The following is a 16783-nucleotide window of genomic DNA, read 5'->3' on the forward strand; positions in this document are numbered from 1 at the left end:
TTTTTATTATTATTATTTACTTGATTCCAAATTTGCATGCATTTAAAATGTGAATATCGTTTAGTTATATTTACTACATAATACACTAATAATAATGATAATACACCATAATAGTTACTATATAATACATTTACACAGTTGGTCAAGTCAACATTCAATTCAATGAAGTAATCCAAAAAAATTAATTCATTAACACATTCTACAGAATAAGCACTTGTTGCAGTTGGAGTTATCTATACTGTAGAATTGCTTTGTAATTATTGAGAAACATTTCATAAATCTCTCATAACATGGTTCAGCTGGCAGATTGGATGGGTGCTGTTTTAAGTGCTTTCATGTCTCGTAGCTCAAAGGCAGAGGAGTCTCTCCCATCCACACCCATTTTATCCTGTCTGCCAGAGTCATTAACAAGGGCCATCTCCTAAGCCCTCCCTTCATTAGCCTTTCATTGGAGTCGATCGCTTCAGTGCTGCTGCCAGTGTCAGATTTGCAGGTACTTATTGTTATTTTACGCTGTTCACTCACCTCTCTTGCTCATTGATTCTACAGAGAGGAGGAATGTGCAAACTACGGTGGAGGAATGCACTCTAATTGAATTTACACTATAGCAAGGCAAATGTGCCACTTCCACCATTTATTGATATAATGTCCTTATTAAACAGTTGGAGGGAATTTCCCTGCATATGATTCTGTATGTGTTTACCACCTATAATCATAACAGATAATTTTATAGTGCAGTCGTTCTTAAACTCTTCAGAATTACCACCTCTCTTCAAATCAGAAATTAACATCTATTTAAAACAATGTTGTCATGCATTTAGAAAAGCATCATAATATCATAATCTTTTTTTTTTCGCTCACAAAATAATTTACTTGAATTTGACATCTCATAGTTCTGAAGTAACAACACTGAACAAATTGTTAATGTTTTATTATTTTAAGAATTTTTAAAATGTTTCATTTCATTTTTTAAATAAAATTTACTTTGTGTGTGTGTGTGTGTGTGTGTGTGTGTGTGTGTGTGTGTGTGTGTGTGTGTGTGTGTGTGTGTGATTTCTGGTTATTTTTGCTCACATGTGCACCACCTAGAGTAAAGAGTAGAGAGTCCATTGTTTAGTTAGAGTACCACTAGATGTTTTCATCCAAAGTTATGAATTAAACAAAATTGGAATATGGCATAAAACATTCAAAGAGTTGAAGAGAACAAAATTGTCATTGTCAAATCTTGCCATTTCCACCCAGAGTTTTTTTTGGGGGGGTTAATACGATATCCCAATGTTTTGTGTGTGTGTGTGTGTGTGTTTACACTTGGTTCCAAAGGGAGCAAAGCCTAAAACTGCTGCCTAGCCCCAAAGAATCCTCCACATTGCAATATTTGGGTTAAGCTGCCTCCCCTGCTCTTGCTAGTTTTGCTAGAGCAAGCGAAAATCTGCTTGAACAAACACATAAAGCTTCCTGATGACAGAAGGTTGCTGATGGGCAAATCAACAGCCCTGAGCACCCATTGCTAATCGCACTATTACTCACGTGTGTTTTTCCCTCTCCGTGTCGTTCCTGAATGACTGTTATCCGTTAGGAGTCCCAGGACATGCCGGGAAATGCCAGGCCGATTAAAGTACTCATCTAGTCAGCTCCTCGTACGTACCTCGCTCTCCTGATACCCTTCCTTGCCTCTGCAAGCCACTCATGCGTTGGTCCGCATCTCATTTGGGAGATGCGCCGTTTTAGCAAGTGGCTCAGCGAGGGAGAGAGTAAAATATGAGTTCTCATCCTAGCGTTAGCCTTTGCGTGTCTGGGGAATCGGTGTAACCGGCAGTATTTTGCAGTGGGCCGGGTTTAATGAGCCTGCTACACACACGCGCGCCCCGGCCTGTTGCTATGATTCATAATGTGCCGTGATAAACACACGCTGGGATGACATGGCAGGTATGCACTGTGAAAGTCAATAAGCCCTGATACTCGGAGGCATCAGTTTGCCTTTTAAAAAGATAGCTGCAAAAAAAATGTATAAAAACAGGCTGTTTGTAAACGCAGTGAGTTATAGATCCAATCGGCCTGCCAAGTTTTTAATGAGCTATTGACACCGGTGATCTCAAACATCTGTTGGGCATTCACAGTTCATAACGGAGTGGCGCCAATAAAGTTGGCCCTCCGTTGACTTAAAGCGAAGATACTATTAGTGGGGTTTGGGTTTCTCCATCTTTCTTTATTAAAACATTTATGTGTCTGCTAGTTCATACAGCATTAAGCTTTTTGGGCTCGGCATGCATTATTTCATGCAAATGTAGTCTATAGTGGCTATTGATCAAATGTGCTGCTGCTTGAAAAGTGAGCACTATAGCTCTTCGTTAGCCTGTATTTGTCATGCTTGACTGCTTGCTGAGTTTCCTTGGTCAGCTGTTTCCTTTTCCCTTTTTTTGCCATATAGGATATTAAGGATGATCGAGCGTGTCAAAATATTAAACATTTTAGCCCCTGTGCTTTCAGACAGATGCATGATTGTGTTTAAATCCTACACAGTTTAGCAGGTTCACTCGCTCTGTTTGCTGGCATACTTCATCACAAGCATGAGAAATCCACATAACTGCGCACTTCTGCAAGGCGTCTGGGAGAGAAAATTTCACCTAGTTGCAGTTGCCGTGTGAATCAGTGTAGTTTGAGACAGGTAACAACTTACCGCTGACAACCTGTGATCCATTACGTTTTTTTATTGGCATGCCAAACATACAAATCTTTGAAAGTACCTTTTCCATCAGAAAGTGCAGTAAAGCAGTCACATCCGCCTCTATATCTTAAAGAGATGGACAGAGGGCAGAAGGGTATGATGTACTTTTGGATTATTATGAAGAAGAAATGTGCTTGCTTGTTGTTTAATCAGTTTTGATAGTTTAGTAATGTTCCTGTTTTTTCCATATTCTGGGATTAGTAGGATATTTAATTCAATTTTATTTAAAAGAAAATTAATGCATTTATTTAGCAATGATGTCAGCTTTTTGACAGGTATGAGTTACATTTTAAAATATAGAGAAACAGAACACAATAACTGAAATTTTATTTTACAAAATTACTGTTTTGCTGTATTTTTTTTATCAGTTTAGCAGTGGTGAGTATAAGAGACTCACCAAACTGGTATCACTTTAGAATAGGGAACACTCATTAACTATTAACTACGACTTCTCCCTCAAAAAATAAAGCACTTAAACGTAACAACCACCTTACTAACTGTTAATAAGAAGAAATTTGGAGTTTGAGGCAAAAGTTAGCTAATGGTTCATTGAACCTTAAAATACAGTATGACCACCAGATCCCAAGCTTTTGAATGGTAGTGCTCAATAATAATAGTGCTATTAAAAGTGTTGCAGTAGAAGTGTTAAAAAAATAGCATAATAATGTCAAAGTAAATAAATGATTGTTTTAATACGCAAATTAAAAAAGAAACACTATGTATATACATGTATATAAATTTAAATGTATGTACTTTAAATACATTATTTTGTGTGTGTGTGTGTATGTATATATATATATATATATATATATATATATATATATATATATATATATAACAAAATAATGTATTTAAAGTCTACCTGGGACCAGCATTCACATTATTTAAATTGCATTAACCTCTTTTTACAAAAAAACTGATTAGTTGAAAAGTCACTTCAATTAAATGATGTTTATTATGTGTTTTTTTGTAATCCAGTGAATTTTGTGTTTTGTAACTGAAGTGACAGTCATACTTACCATTAATTCTTTAAATCCATATTAACAAACTATGTATTTTCTATAAAAAAAATGATGAATTCTCATAAAGTGTAACTGTCGTATTACTTATCTTTAGTCGAGTAGACATGTATTTCACTTACGAATATGTTTCTATACACTTGCACTGAAGCTCGATTAACAGCAAATTAACAGTAATTTATCTTTTTAAAACGTCAAGTGAACACGTTAGTCCGATGTGCAACATGCTTTAAAATATATGATACATTTTGATATTACATATCATATTGTGGTGTGCGTATTCAGACAGATAGAGGCTCTATTTTAACTGGAACTGAAAGTGTCCGTAACAAGTGTTCAAAGCCCTGTAGTGCATGACACGCAATACGTGGCTGCCATTTTCTGAGTGATCCCATGTATCAGCAGAGGAGATGGAGGCAGAGTTCCTCTCTGCCTCTGCTTCATCCTGCTGGATGTTTATCATTAGAGAGTGAAAGCGTTTCTGGGCTCCCACCGAGCTCTTTTGATGGAGCACAGACAACAAAGTGGGAAGGGGAGACAGCCGACCAATTTCCCCCACCACAGATGTTAACACAGTGGTATCTGTCTGGACGCGCTGGGCAAACAGTGGCACGGGCCGCGCCGCTTTTCACGCCTGTTATCTCCCCGAGAAACATCGCTCGCTCCCATGCCCGCGCTCCCCCTCCTCTCCCATTCCTCATTTCATTAATGTTTGCCTGTTTGTCTCTCCATGAAAAATCCTGATCACCCCACGCACCGGACTGGCTAACACTCCCGCTGAGTTAACTCGCCGACATCAAACACGCTAAGCCTGTCACGACCGCTGCCACTGGCTCTGGGGTCTATCAGTATTGCGTCCAGCACTCCACACTACAAATTGCTAAATCAGAAGCAACATTAGTAGATAGTAGGGAGGGAAAGCGGCTAATGAAGTGTGGAAATGCAAAAAACAAACAGGAGAATGTATGCCAGGACCCCTTCTGTGTGTCATGGCTATGGTCATTTGTTAGCATGGACATTTTAAACGCATAACCATCTGCATTTTATGTTTTCCTTCATTTCTAATCATTCCCTCATGTCATCATTTCATTTTGGTTGGATTTCTTTTGATTGTTGTTAAATGCTATTTTATTCTATTTCCCCAACACTAAATTAGCAGTAAATGTTTACACACACACACACACACACACACACACACACACACACAAAATATGTCTTTGCAATACTTTTCCCACAGTTACCATTCACAATGATTTCTTCACCAGAGAGTAATATTTCATTTTGTACAGTAGTTACGCTTGATAATTCACATAGAGTTTATAGACTAATTTACCATCTGTTGAGTAAAGCTACACATATTACACAACACGAATCTGTCTCTCATTGTTGTTGATTTGATCATGTTTGGTTTCGTTTTTTCCTGATTTTTCCCCGTATGTCATGTTTTTTTGTTGTGTTTTTCCATCTAGATGCCCTTACCACAACCCCTAAACCCACAACCACCACCACCACCATCTCCGCCACAACCTCCCCTCCAGACATCATACAAGGTATGGTATGACCTCCATCCACCTGCTCAACCTGACTGCGTTTGTGTGTGTGTGTGTGTGTGTGTGTGTGCGTTGGTGAGAGAGAGAGAGAGAGAGAGAGAGAGACGGATAGACCGCCAGCAGCTAGCCAGGCCTGATAAGATTCTCTCGCTGATTATGAGAGGACCGTGTCCCATATGAGACCGGGCCAGGGCTGGGCCGAGCTCGCAGCGCTGTCGGTGCCACATGTCAGAGCTGGCTCCCTTCACAATTCTCTCAAATTTTAGCCCGGTTCGCTCCTTTAGCGGCGTAATCTTATCAGGATCTGGCGCTGTATCCAGGCCTGTCTGGTGCGGGGATTACAGAACCCCCTTTATGTTTCCTGTGGGCTGACAATGACGGCAGAGTCTTTGTGGCCAAGAGGAACCGGGATCAAGCGTGTACATGTTTGGATTTCTCATTTACCGAGCCAACCACATCCGACTGCACAGGTATAATGATACAAAAATCATGTTTTGTTTGTTTCATTATATCAAATCCCTGCCCATGCTATTCATTTTTATACTACAATCTGGTATGCAATGGAGTATTATCACATTTGTTGTTTATCCAAAGCGACTTAATGTGTCTTTTATCAGTATGTGTGTTCTGTGGGGAACCTGGGCTCAATGCAAATGGCTCTTGAATGCCATGATGTACATAAAATATAGTAGGCATAGCCCTTGGTTCTCTAATAATCTCAAATTTCTGATCTAATGGTGGATAGGTTGTAGGTGAATCCAAAATACTAGGATTAGGAGAGTTTATTTTAGGAATGGCATGAAATGTATGTAAATAGTAAGAAAATGTTCCAATTGTTTTATAGAAGGGCACAATAGCGGAGCAGTATAATTGACTTTATAAACACAGAGCATCATCACACTCATTTTCAGGTTTATTTATAGCACAGGTCAATTTATTTTACGGTATGTGTACTTACATGCGCTTGCAATGTACTTATAGTTTACTTCCCCAAGAAAGTAACGGTAATATAAGGTAACTACATGGAGTAAGGTAGGTTCAGCCTTAATTGTAGTTATTTAGTATGTACACGGGGAACAGGACTGTAAAATAAAGTACTACCCAGTTTTGTTTGTTCCACATGGATGGCAAATTAGCAAAAGAATAAGCCATTTTTATTGTAGTTCTCCCTATTGCTATATCATCTTAATATTGCAGTGTTAATAGCTTTAATGTTTATAGTACTTGCAACTTTATTAGTATGTCAACTTATACTACCACTCAAAAGTTTGGAGTTGGTAAAAATTAGCATTTATTTGGTATATCAATATATTTAAAAATGTACTTTATACCTGCGATGGCAAAGATACATTTTCGGCAGTGATTACATCCGATCTTCCTTACATGATGATACGGTGATCAAGAAATCTTTATTCTTATTTTAAAAAATTTGATACACTTTTTTTCTTGGATTTTTTAATGAGCATCCATTTCAAATAGATTTTTTTCTAACAATGCAAAAGTATTTTCTGTCACTTTTGAATAATTCAATGCATCCATGTTGAATAAAAGATTTATTACTTTAAAAACTTTTGAAGGGTCGTGTCAATAAGTTTGTTTATGTACTGTGATACAGTGCCCACTATTAACCCATAGCGGCCATTAAAATAATTGGGCGTCACCTGTAGGACTCGCGCTGCATTTTCCAGCATCTAAATAGCTTCTGCGTTAATTAAAAAAAGACAGATGCATGACTGGGGGACAAATCTATGCATATGGCCAGGCCACAGACCGCACTTTAGAAAACTGAGCATATGGCGGCGGCATAGTCTCTACAATTAACTTCAGCTCTCTTTGCAGCAGGTTCGTTTGAACCTTGCTTATTTTATAATTGAGTAAACTCTGATTGTAGAATCGGCTCTGTTGCCGAACGATACGAATGCCCCTGCGATACTGACCACCGCAAGCTCATTAGCTACTCTAATCCACTCTACTCAACATAAAAAGCACACAAAAGCTAATACGGCCCCAGATGATGGAAAGCTAAATCAATGTTGCTGCTGGTTTCAATCTCTAAAAGAGACCCTGATGTAATTTGCTGCCTGTAATGATTGTGATATTGAAGCAACCGATTGAGATCGTTTCACTCTCTGTTTTTCTCCTTCCTCAAGGCAATTCTTTATATTACAGTGAAAACCGTGCAGATTGCTGGAGATGCGTCTCCGAGTTTCATTGTGTACTCGCGAAACCGAGTGGGAGCGGCCGTCGGTTCCGCGAGCAATCAAAATCTTGGACTGACTTGTGCGGATGATTTGAGAGAATCTATAAAGGGCTGAGAAATGAATCGGCCGTGATTAGGCTACATGATTGTGTTTAATGAAAGAAGCGATGACGCATACTAATGAGACACACCCTCTTTCTTCATTAACGAGGTGAATGAATCTCGTTAACACCGCTGCCTGCTGCACACATTGAAATCCTCCAGAGGTCCAACCCGCAGGCATCGCTGTGAATAAACGGCCATGATAGGGAAAATATTATTCAATTACAGACATATTGCATTGTTTGTGCGAAACGATTCCAGCAAAGCCTCAGCTGCGGATAGGCTTTCCACAAGCCACGCAGACCTATAGCTCTGCTATATCAGGCCGCGTTTTTATCGCTTTCCCCTTAAAGCGCATCCTATTATGCCCATGTACTTCAATAGGAAGAGAGGGTCCTAAGCAGCCACACTGCTCCCTCCTTCTGCTGATTTCATTTATCCTTTGGCTGGATGTGTATAGTTCAGGAACACCACATGAATTTATCAGTCCGCAGAGGTGGAGGCCACTTAGAAATTTAATACATTTTTGATAAACTGGCTATAAGAGAAATGGAATGGGCTATACTGCACTTTTAAAAAATCTATTAAAGCCCTAACGCAAGGCTAAAGTGCTCCACAGCTTCAGGAGGTGACATTTAGAGATGACTAAATTGCCATTTACACTGAAAAATAAATGGCTAAATGGAGGGGCCTTGCTTGCCACCATACGCAATGGGGACAGATGTCATTAATTTCTATTTGTATTGCCTTTTTTCTCTGCTAAACACAGCTCAGAAATGGATGTTTATCGATATTTCTGAGAGCTCTTTTTTCCCCACAAAGCTTTTGCAAATTTGATCAAAGATGAGGCATTTCTTCCTCTGCCTCTTTCTCTCTTGCTGACAACACAATCTGTCCTCCATCTCTCTCGTTTCTCCCTTCCCGTCATTTGCCCCATCTCTTTCTATCCATTTATCTATCTGTGACTTTGAGCCGCAGTGAAAAGGGAAGACTGAATGAAGACTCTGAAGGTGTTGTTTAGTCCTCTCATGTCCCCATTTTCTCCAGACTATTGTGTTTATTTTTGTAGCCAAGCCCTTTTTTTATATTACTTCCCAAAATCTGTAATTCTGAGCTGTGCTGAGAGGCTCTGTGCGAATGGCATCCTCTATTTTAGAGCTCTCTTGTTCACTTTTTCTTTTAGAATCTGTCTCTTCCTCTTTTATTCTTTAGGTTGCGTGCAGAAATTGACACCAGCTATTTCACGTGAATGTAAAGAGTAATGGGGAAATGCTTTATGATGCATTGTTTGTGTTACACTTCAGTGCTACTTTAGATCATTTGAGATTTTTCCCCTCCCATTTTATTGTGTTTTATTTTGAACCTCTAAGTTTTATACATTGGTGTGTGCAGTAGTAATTGCCTCAACAAACACTAATAATAAAAATATTGATTACAAGCAGCTTTCCAAAGCAAGTAACACAGCCACTGTAAAAAAAAAAAAAAAAACGTGTTTACCAAGTATTCCTACGTACCGTTATAAAGCAAATGCAATATTCTGGGTAAATGGACGCTGCAAAAGGCACAGCTAAAACAATGTTTACCTCATTAATGACATGTTTGGCCTTGCTAATAAAACACGGGTGAATAAGATTTTTCTTTTTTGTAACTGATGAAAGAGCATAAATGAAGTCGGCATCCGATTCATTTTAGCGAGTAACAAAATAAATAAATAAATATGAGGGAGGGGAGAGGGAGGAGAAAAAAAGTGCTTTTGTCAGGGCTTAAATTGCATAAACACCATCTGGTAAACTGATTTTGGAATTGAACAAATGAATTGCCCAGCAAAAGCACTTGCGCGTAAGATAGAAGTCCATTTCTCTCCCTGTCTGATTCCCGCAGCAGAATACAAGCCAGACAAAGAGAGATGGCTCGCTGGCAGAGAAAAGGCTAATTCACTAAAGGTCAATTGCATTACCACAGGGAAAACAACCACTGCAGTGCTTTGATACACAACCCAGGGAGACCATCCTCTAGAATTTATTGCACTTAGCGTCATGCAAACACAGAAATGCTCCCAATAAGTCTTTTTTATGTAGAGGTATATTGTTATGGGAGCTATGATTACATTCTATGATGGCTAACTGGAAATAGGATGGTAGAACTGCAGAGAATATTCAGCCGGCCGAGCCTGAACCTGCCTGACATCACAGGCTGCCTAAATACAAACAGATAAATAATACACTCTTAATGAAAAAATGAACCTTATCCGTTTGCTCATTACTGTCCCAGTCAGTCATATACTCAAACAGATGCCTAATGTATTTAGCTGCAAATTATACCTAGAACACATTCCTTCTTCATTCGATTAAATGGGGTATTCAATGTAAATATACAGATTGTTCAGTGTGCCTTGAAATCATGAGACGTGCCATTGGACAGTTATTGCCAATGAAAAGCAGATGACAAAGTAAGCTGAACGTTACATTCATGAACATGAGGACATTGATGCAAAGCTCACCTTCAGTCTCTCTTATTTCTAAGTATTTAAGGATTGATAATATGACATTAGAGCGGTAGTTACATTTACATTTTGTCATTTAGCAGACACTTTTATCCAAAACAACTTACAAATGAGTACAATAGAAACAATGAAAATCAACAAGAGAGCAAGTCTCAGTTAGACTAACACAGAACACATTAAAGCAAGGGGTTGTATTATTATTCCTCTTTTTTTATAATAAATAAAAAGAAATAAAATAGATTTAATAAAAAAGAACAGAGAATAGAAATAAAACAGTGCTAGTTTTAAAGGGTCAAGTGTAGATGGAAGAGATGTTTTTAGCCATTCACATATTAACATATATGGTAACACTATTTTGGGGTTACTCTTATTAATTGCTTATTAGCATTCATATAACTACAATATTAGTAGTTTATTAGTTTAAATTAAGCACATGTTAATGTGCTTAATTTAAAGTTGTTAAGTTTAGGTAGTGGGTAGGATTATGGATGTAGAATAAGGCATTAACATGTGCTTAAATACTTAATTACTAATAAATGGCTAATATTCTAGTAATATGCATGCTAATAAGCAACTAATTCGTGTAACCATAAAATAAAGTGTTATGATAATTTTGTTATTATTTATAATGATTATTGATTCTATAATGTGGATGGTAGGTATTATATAAACATAGCATAATCATTATGTACATATTTTTAAATGCTGGTTGTTCTGTAATATAGTGTACAGTGCTACTAGTTTTTGGTTTAATTTGAATAGTGTTTTCAAAATTATTTAGCATTTCAGTTTATTTTAATATAATTAGTTTAATAGCTGAATATTTTCAGAAAAGCACTTTTTCTGTGTCCTTAAATGCTGTTTTGGGGGTTTTCATAAACAGCTTTAATAAAGCTCTTTTTGCACAATAGATTCATCACAGTATACTACTGTAGTATATTTTTTCTCATTTTGAATGAAGAGCCGTGTGCTGCCGAGATTCAGCAGTTGTGCCCTTCCCCTGGGCACCGGGCACATGTTTCGCTGTCGTCTCCTGTGCCACACAAAGCTGTCGCAATTAGCCACGAAGCTGTGTGCCTATTGTCATCTCTGCTGATATCAGCTGCTGATGTAAGCAAGGACACCGCCTCAGGTGACCCACACTGAAACAAAGGGCCGTGCACAAGGGGGAAGGCCGTTGCTCATCAGCAGACTTATTGACGGACTTCTCCCTGAACCATTAATGGGCTTAGCAGGCTTCCAGAGGCCCTCTGATGATTGAGAGTTGGAGGACAGCTTGAAGATTGTAATGCTCATTTTGGATCAGTTCCCTCATATAAATTTTTTTTTGTCCCTGGATAGTAGTAAATAACCAGGACAGATCCCTTACGTCCCTCCTGCTTTCTCCGTGTCTCCTCCCTTCTCAGCGAGAACATGCTCCTAACCATCTGCCTGATGGGAATCGCAACATGCAGGGAGTGATGGAAATCCTCCACTTCCCTCTTAATGTCAAATAATAACCTGAAGATATTATTGCTCATTTTGATTGTGTTTTATTCGTACGCTCATGCTTCATCTCAGCGCTCTCTCCTTGAACTGTTCGCCTCGAGTACTCAGTGACCACTCTTAGAGGTGCTTGACAGTTCATGTTTGATAATGTTTCAAATGTCTCCGCCCAACGGCGCAGTGGCTTGAGACATATACAAAGGCTGGCTGTGCAGCACTAAGTGCGGTGTTTTCCAAGCCGTTCATTTTTCTTATGGTGGAAGCTCTTTTGAAGGCCCTTATGTCAGCGGTATGCTGAGAAGTTTCTTTAGAGATTATGTTAAAGGCCTTGCTGTGCTTTTGTGCCATATGAACGCCTTTAATGATGGAGAGAGTTTTTTATTTTGAGATCTAAAGTGCAGTCTAGTACTAACACATTGTGTTGATATAGGTCTAAAGGGTCTTTGCCTAAAGGCCTAACAGCAGGAACTGCAAGTGAAGCATGCTCTCTGCTCTCTATAGTTCTTGGATATATGAGTTTTTATAGTATAACCGAAACCTGAGAGCCTTTCACAAACCTCCTCAAAATACATTCAGCAAAAATGTTCTCCTTTTTGAATTCATGAATTAGAGTTTGATTAGTTAAAGCAAGGTAATATACAGCGGTGTTCAAATGTTTGGGATCAGTAAGATCTTTAATGTTTTTAAGTTTAAGTTTAGTTGATCAAAAATACAGAAGCAAATTTTGTGAAATACTGTATTATTGCAATTCAAATGTCATTTATTCCTGTGAAGCAAAGATTTTCAGCACCATTACTCCCAATTTTTTGTGTCACATGATCCTTCAGAAATCATTCAAATATGCAGATTTATAATGTGCTGCTTAATATTTTTTGGACCTGTGATGCTTTTTTCAGGATTCTTTTATATAATAAAACATTAAAAAGTTATTTAAAATATAAATTATAATAAAACATATATTACAAAATTGATAGTAAAGATGTGTATTGTCAAAAAGGATTTATATTTTGAAAAAGTGCTTTTCTTTTTAACTTAACATTCATCAAAAAATCAAAGATAAAATATTAATCAGCACTACATTTTCAACACTGATAATAAATCATATTAGAATGACTTTTGAAGGATTATGTAACACTGACAACAATATTAGAAATTGCAATAATATTTCACAATATCACTGAATTCTTTTTTATTTTAATTGAATAAATACAGCCTTAATGAACAACTCAATGAAAAAAACATTAAAAATATTAATTATCCTAAACTTCTGAACAGCAGTTTAGCTAGTCTTATCAATCAGTCAAATCATAATCACATCAGTCTTATCTCTTTAAATTGACTGAAATAAGATATTAATAATAAATAATGATTATAAAAAATATAGACATTTTCACTGAAACTTATGTATTGTATAAGTTTTATGATTTGGCATTTAATTTTTTTTTTTTGCATTTTTATTTTATTGTATTTTATTTTAGGAAATAAATTTAATGTCACATTTTCTTTACTTGTAGCTACAGTAGCTATAATTTTATGTTTATAATATGATAAAATAATAGCATCTGGATTATAATTTATCACTCAGCATCTTTCAAATCAGGGTCTCTCTTTTCATAATTTGAATAAATAATAATTCCAGCCTCTAAAAGAATAACGTTGAGTAGATTTTACAATTAACTAAAAATCATAGAACTTTCCAGTTTATTGGACATTCTGTAAATCTAGCCTGAGTTAGCGACGTAAACCAAGAGGGGCAGAGCTTAACTTCTAGTCACTTCTGCTTCGCAACCCACACATATGGTATAGATCTCATATTGTAACCAAAGGTCCCAGGTTCAAACACTGGAAAGGGCAAACTATAAAGGCCAGGTTACTTCAGGGTACCTCCCCCTGTCAGAAGTGCATTGCAAGTCGCATTGGATAAAAATAGATTTCTAAATGGCAAACACTTAAAAACTAAAACGTTATCCCAGCATTCATACAGTAATTCATTTCAGTGTTTTACTGCTCAGTGACACCGCCATGTTTTAATCTAAAAAGCTCTTCATCCAAAAGCAGCCACCCCTCTTGATCTCCACCTTGTGATCCAATGAGCGTGCCTCGCTCATCTACCTTTGCTCAGGGAATGTTTGGTATTCAACACATCATCAGCACCGCTTCTTTCCATCAATCTCTGATAAATATTGAGAAATACTCAACTGAACCTGAATCATCAAAGCCAACAAGTGGATTAGGACTAGATCCTATCTAATCGAGCCCAGAAACGCCAAGTTATGCTTTAAGGGCAAAGTTTGTGTTGCCCTAACAGTGATTGACATCTCTAATGTTTCTTCCCATAACGAGCACCTGTGCATCACGGCTCTCCTGGTGTGTTTGAAGTGCTCTCTGCCCTAAGGTAATGCACCAGGATAAGGCCTCACATTCCTCATGTTATGCGTTCGCTTCCATATTTCAGTCGAGGCATTTCATCAGCTCAAAGCAAGAAAGGCAGTCTTGAATTCCTCTGTTATATCAGAGGTGTTACCTGGAGCAGTAATGCAGGTTTACGCTGAGTTATCAACATTTCAAAAAGGCAGAGGCCTTCTGGTGCGTTTTAATGACCAATTACGTACAATCGAGTTGGCATTCATATACAATTCTGCACCATATTCATTTGTCATATATAATAGCGATTTGGCTTAAAAGTCAGTCCATGTGATTTTAACGCGCCACGTTCTACCTTTGACTCAATAGCTGGGTTCGTAAGAAAGGCAAGCATATGAAAAGGTAATTTTATGTAGTTATTATTTATCGAGAGTCCTGTGGTCTCGCTATATCGATCGAGGGTGCAGCAGTGATTGCCAGCACCATTTGAAAATGATCTACGCTTTGCAAAGCAGCACACACCAGCGATCCAAGCATGCACGGTTTCGACATTTTATGATTCCTGAATATGACCACAGAATCGTATTCCCCTTCCTCAGTGCCAAAAATGGTTTTGTAATTATTAGTTAAGCTAGCAAGCTAAAATAAAGTGAAATTTGAACAATATGACTAGTTTTAACTTTTGTAATATAATGTGAGGGATAGTTCAACAAAAATGAAAATGAAAATTCTGTTGTCATTTTTGAGATATTGATTAGAAATTGTATTTTGAATGTAATAATACATTGTAATTGAAGGGGAAAATATTATTTAAGGGAAATAGCATACTTTTGTAGAACATGAAATATGGTCACACTTGGTGAGCCTAACTAACGTACTTAAAACAAAAAAATATTTACTGGAACAAGTTTGATATTATGGTAGGTTTATGGTAGGTAGGTTAAGATGCAATTATATATTGGCATTTTTAAAAAATATAAGTACAATGTAAAAACATGCATGTACACAATTAGTGCATTGTATCAATGATTAATTTAAATGTAAGTGCATAATAGTTAAAGTCTATTAATTCCTATTATTAAAAAAATGTTTGTCCATACAATGATACATAATAGGGTCCAGTGCAGTATTGAACATATCGGCTTTTTTATTGTATGTACAAAAAATATATTTTTGTGTGTTTTACTTAAGTTAAGTCATACAGGTTTGAAACGGCATGAGTTTGAATAAATTTTCTTTTTTTTTTGATGCACTATCCTTATAATTACCACATTTTCAGGATGAAATATATTTCCCATTTGTAATCAGGCACTGAATAGAGTAGCCATATTAGTAAATGGTTTTGTTGAGGAAGGTGGATTGGAAGCTGTGCGTGATGATGCCCTGTGTTTTGATGTGCAGAACATTTGATTTTGTCCTCTTGCCATTCTCTTGTGAGCTTGTTTTAAAGTGTTGGTCATTGTTGTAATTGTGTGTAAATGCTTGCTTATCAGTTCCATTTGTTTTTTCCCCCATTTCTCCTTTTTATGCATGCTGTACCTCCTGTTTCCCTCCTCCTTCCTCCACACCGCACCTCCTCTCCTCGTGTGCTCAGACGCTGCGCCCAGCACTGAAGCCGCAGCTCACGGTTGGTACCTCTCCCTCCTTCTTCTGCCAGCACAGCATGGCATTCTCTGCATGCCAGCTGAGTACAGTACGGCACGTAACGGCGACATGCACGGGATGCTCGAATGAGACTAATGTGGATTTGCTGTATGTGTATGTCTGTCTGTCCATCCGTCCTTTATCCCTATCGGCGTTCACCCGCGACGACCCACCCATTCACCACGGCGCTCCTCCGGGAGTTTTAATCAGAGCATTCGGCGTGTAATTCCAGGCCACGTCTCACTTCCTCCGCTCCTGCATGAGCCCTCCTCGAGTCCTTGTTGGCATTTTTGACTTCTCACCTTTTCGAGTCCTCACACAGCTCCCAACAGACACTCGTAATCCACCCCAATCATTTTTCATGAATTTAAATGACGTCCAAATGGCTGTTTTTGATTTCTGAGAAATGAACGGAGAGCCTTTTCTCTACACGACGCAGATGGCATTGTACTCCACCATGGTGCGCCAGCTCCGCTCGCAAATCACAGAACGGGGGACCATTTGCATAGCTCACGGGCTTTATTGTGTTTTACAATATACCACGAAAGCTCTTTCTCAATTCATTAAGCCCTTTATCCTCGCTCTCGGTTTGCGGTGGCAGATGCTTGTGTAAATGTGTTAGATTTAGTATAAAGGCTTTTCGTGATACTGTGTAATTATGTCACCTGTGCCTCGTGAAACACCCTCTAATGATTTAATTAGCCATCGTGTTGTGGCTCGCACCTCAAAATTTACACCTTTCTGCACCCCCGGCCACCCCGCGAACCCATCGAGTCGTTTGTTTACATATATCTGCAACTTTCCATATGGAAAAGGTTAAACCAAAAACAAGCGGTAGTAGATCTAAAGGTTAGGGTTATTCTTTTGCATGTGCATAATTTGGATGTGCCTACAGAACGTGGTCAGGCTTGACTGTGTAGCAGAGCTATAATTGAGCTTTTGTACAGTTCACTGCATTTCTAAATACCATGTCACAAGGCCAGTGTTAACCTTGTACAGTTATATCAGCCTGGCAGTGATGTATAACTGAATCACTGTACGCTCTCCAATAATCCAAAGCAGTTTTTGATCCTACAAAAGGTTTTTCGGTCGGGGAGAGAGTGCAAGGTGAACCCAGGGGGCTTTGTCTCATGAAACAAATTGGTTTTAAATGTAGTGCTTCTTATCTTTGTGTTCTCTAGATGTGACATG

At 38.0% G+C, this 16783-nt stretch overlaps 1 protein-coding gene across 1 annotated transcript in view; it reads left to right on the top strand.

The window, feature by feature from the left end:
• cadm1a (cell adhesion molecule 1a) overlaps positions 1-16783 on the top strand; it is a 233862-nt gene that overhangs the window by 194259 nt on the left and 22820 nt on the right. The window contains 2 exon segments of the mRNA XM_043221808.1: positions 5214-5294; positions 15543-15575. Coding sequence (XP_043077743.1) covers positions 5214-5294; positions 15543-15575 — 114 coding nt within the window.

The sequence above is a fragment of the Puntigrus tetrazona genome, chromosome 21 (genome assembly GCF_018831695.1).
Source record: "Puntigrus tetrazona isolate hp1 chromosome 21, ASM1883169v1, whole genome shotgun sequence".
Lineage (NCBI taxonomy): Eukaryota > Metazoa > Chordata > Actinopteri > Cypriniformes > Cyprinidae > Puntigrus > Puntigrus tetrazona.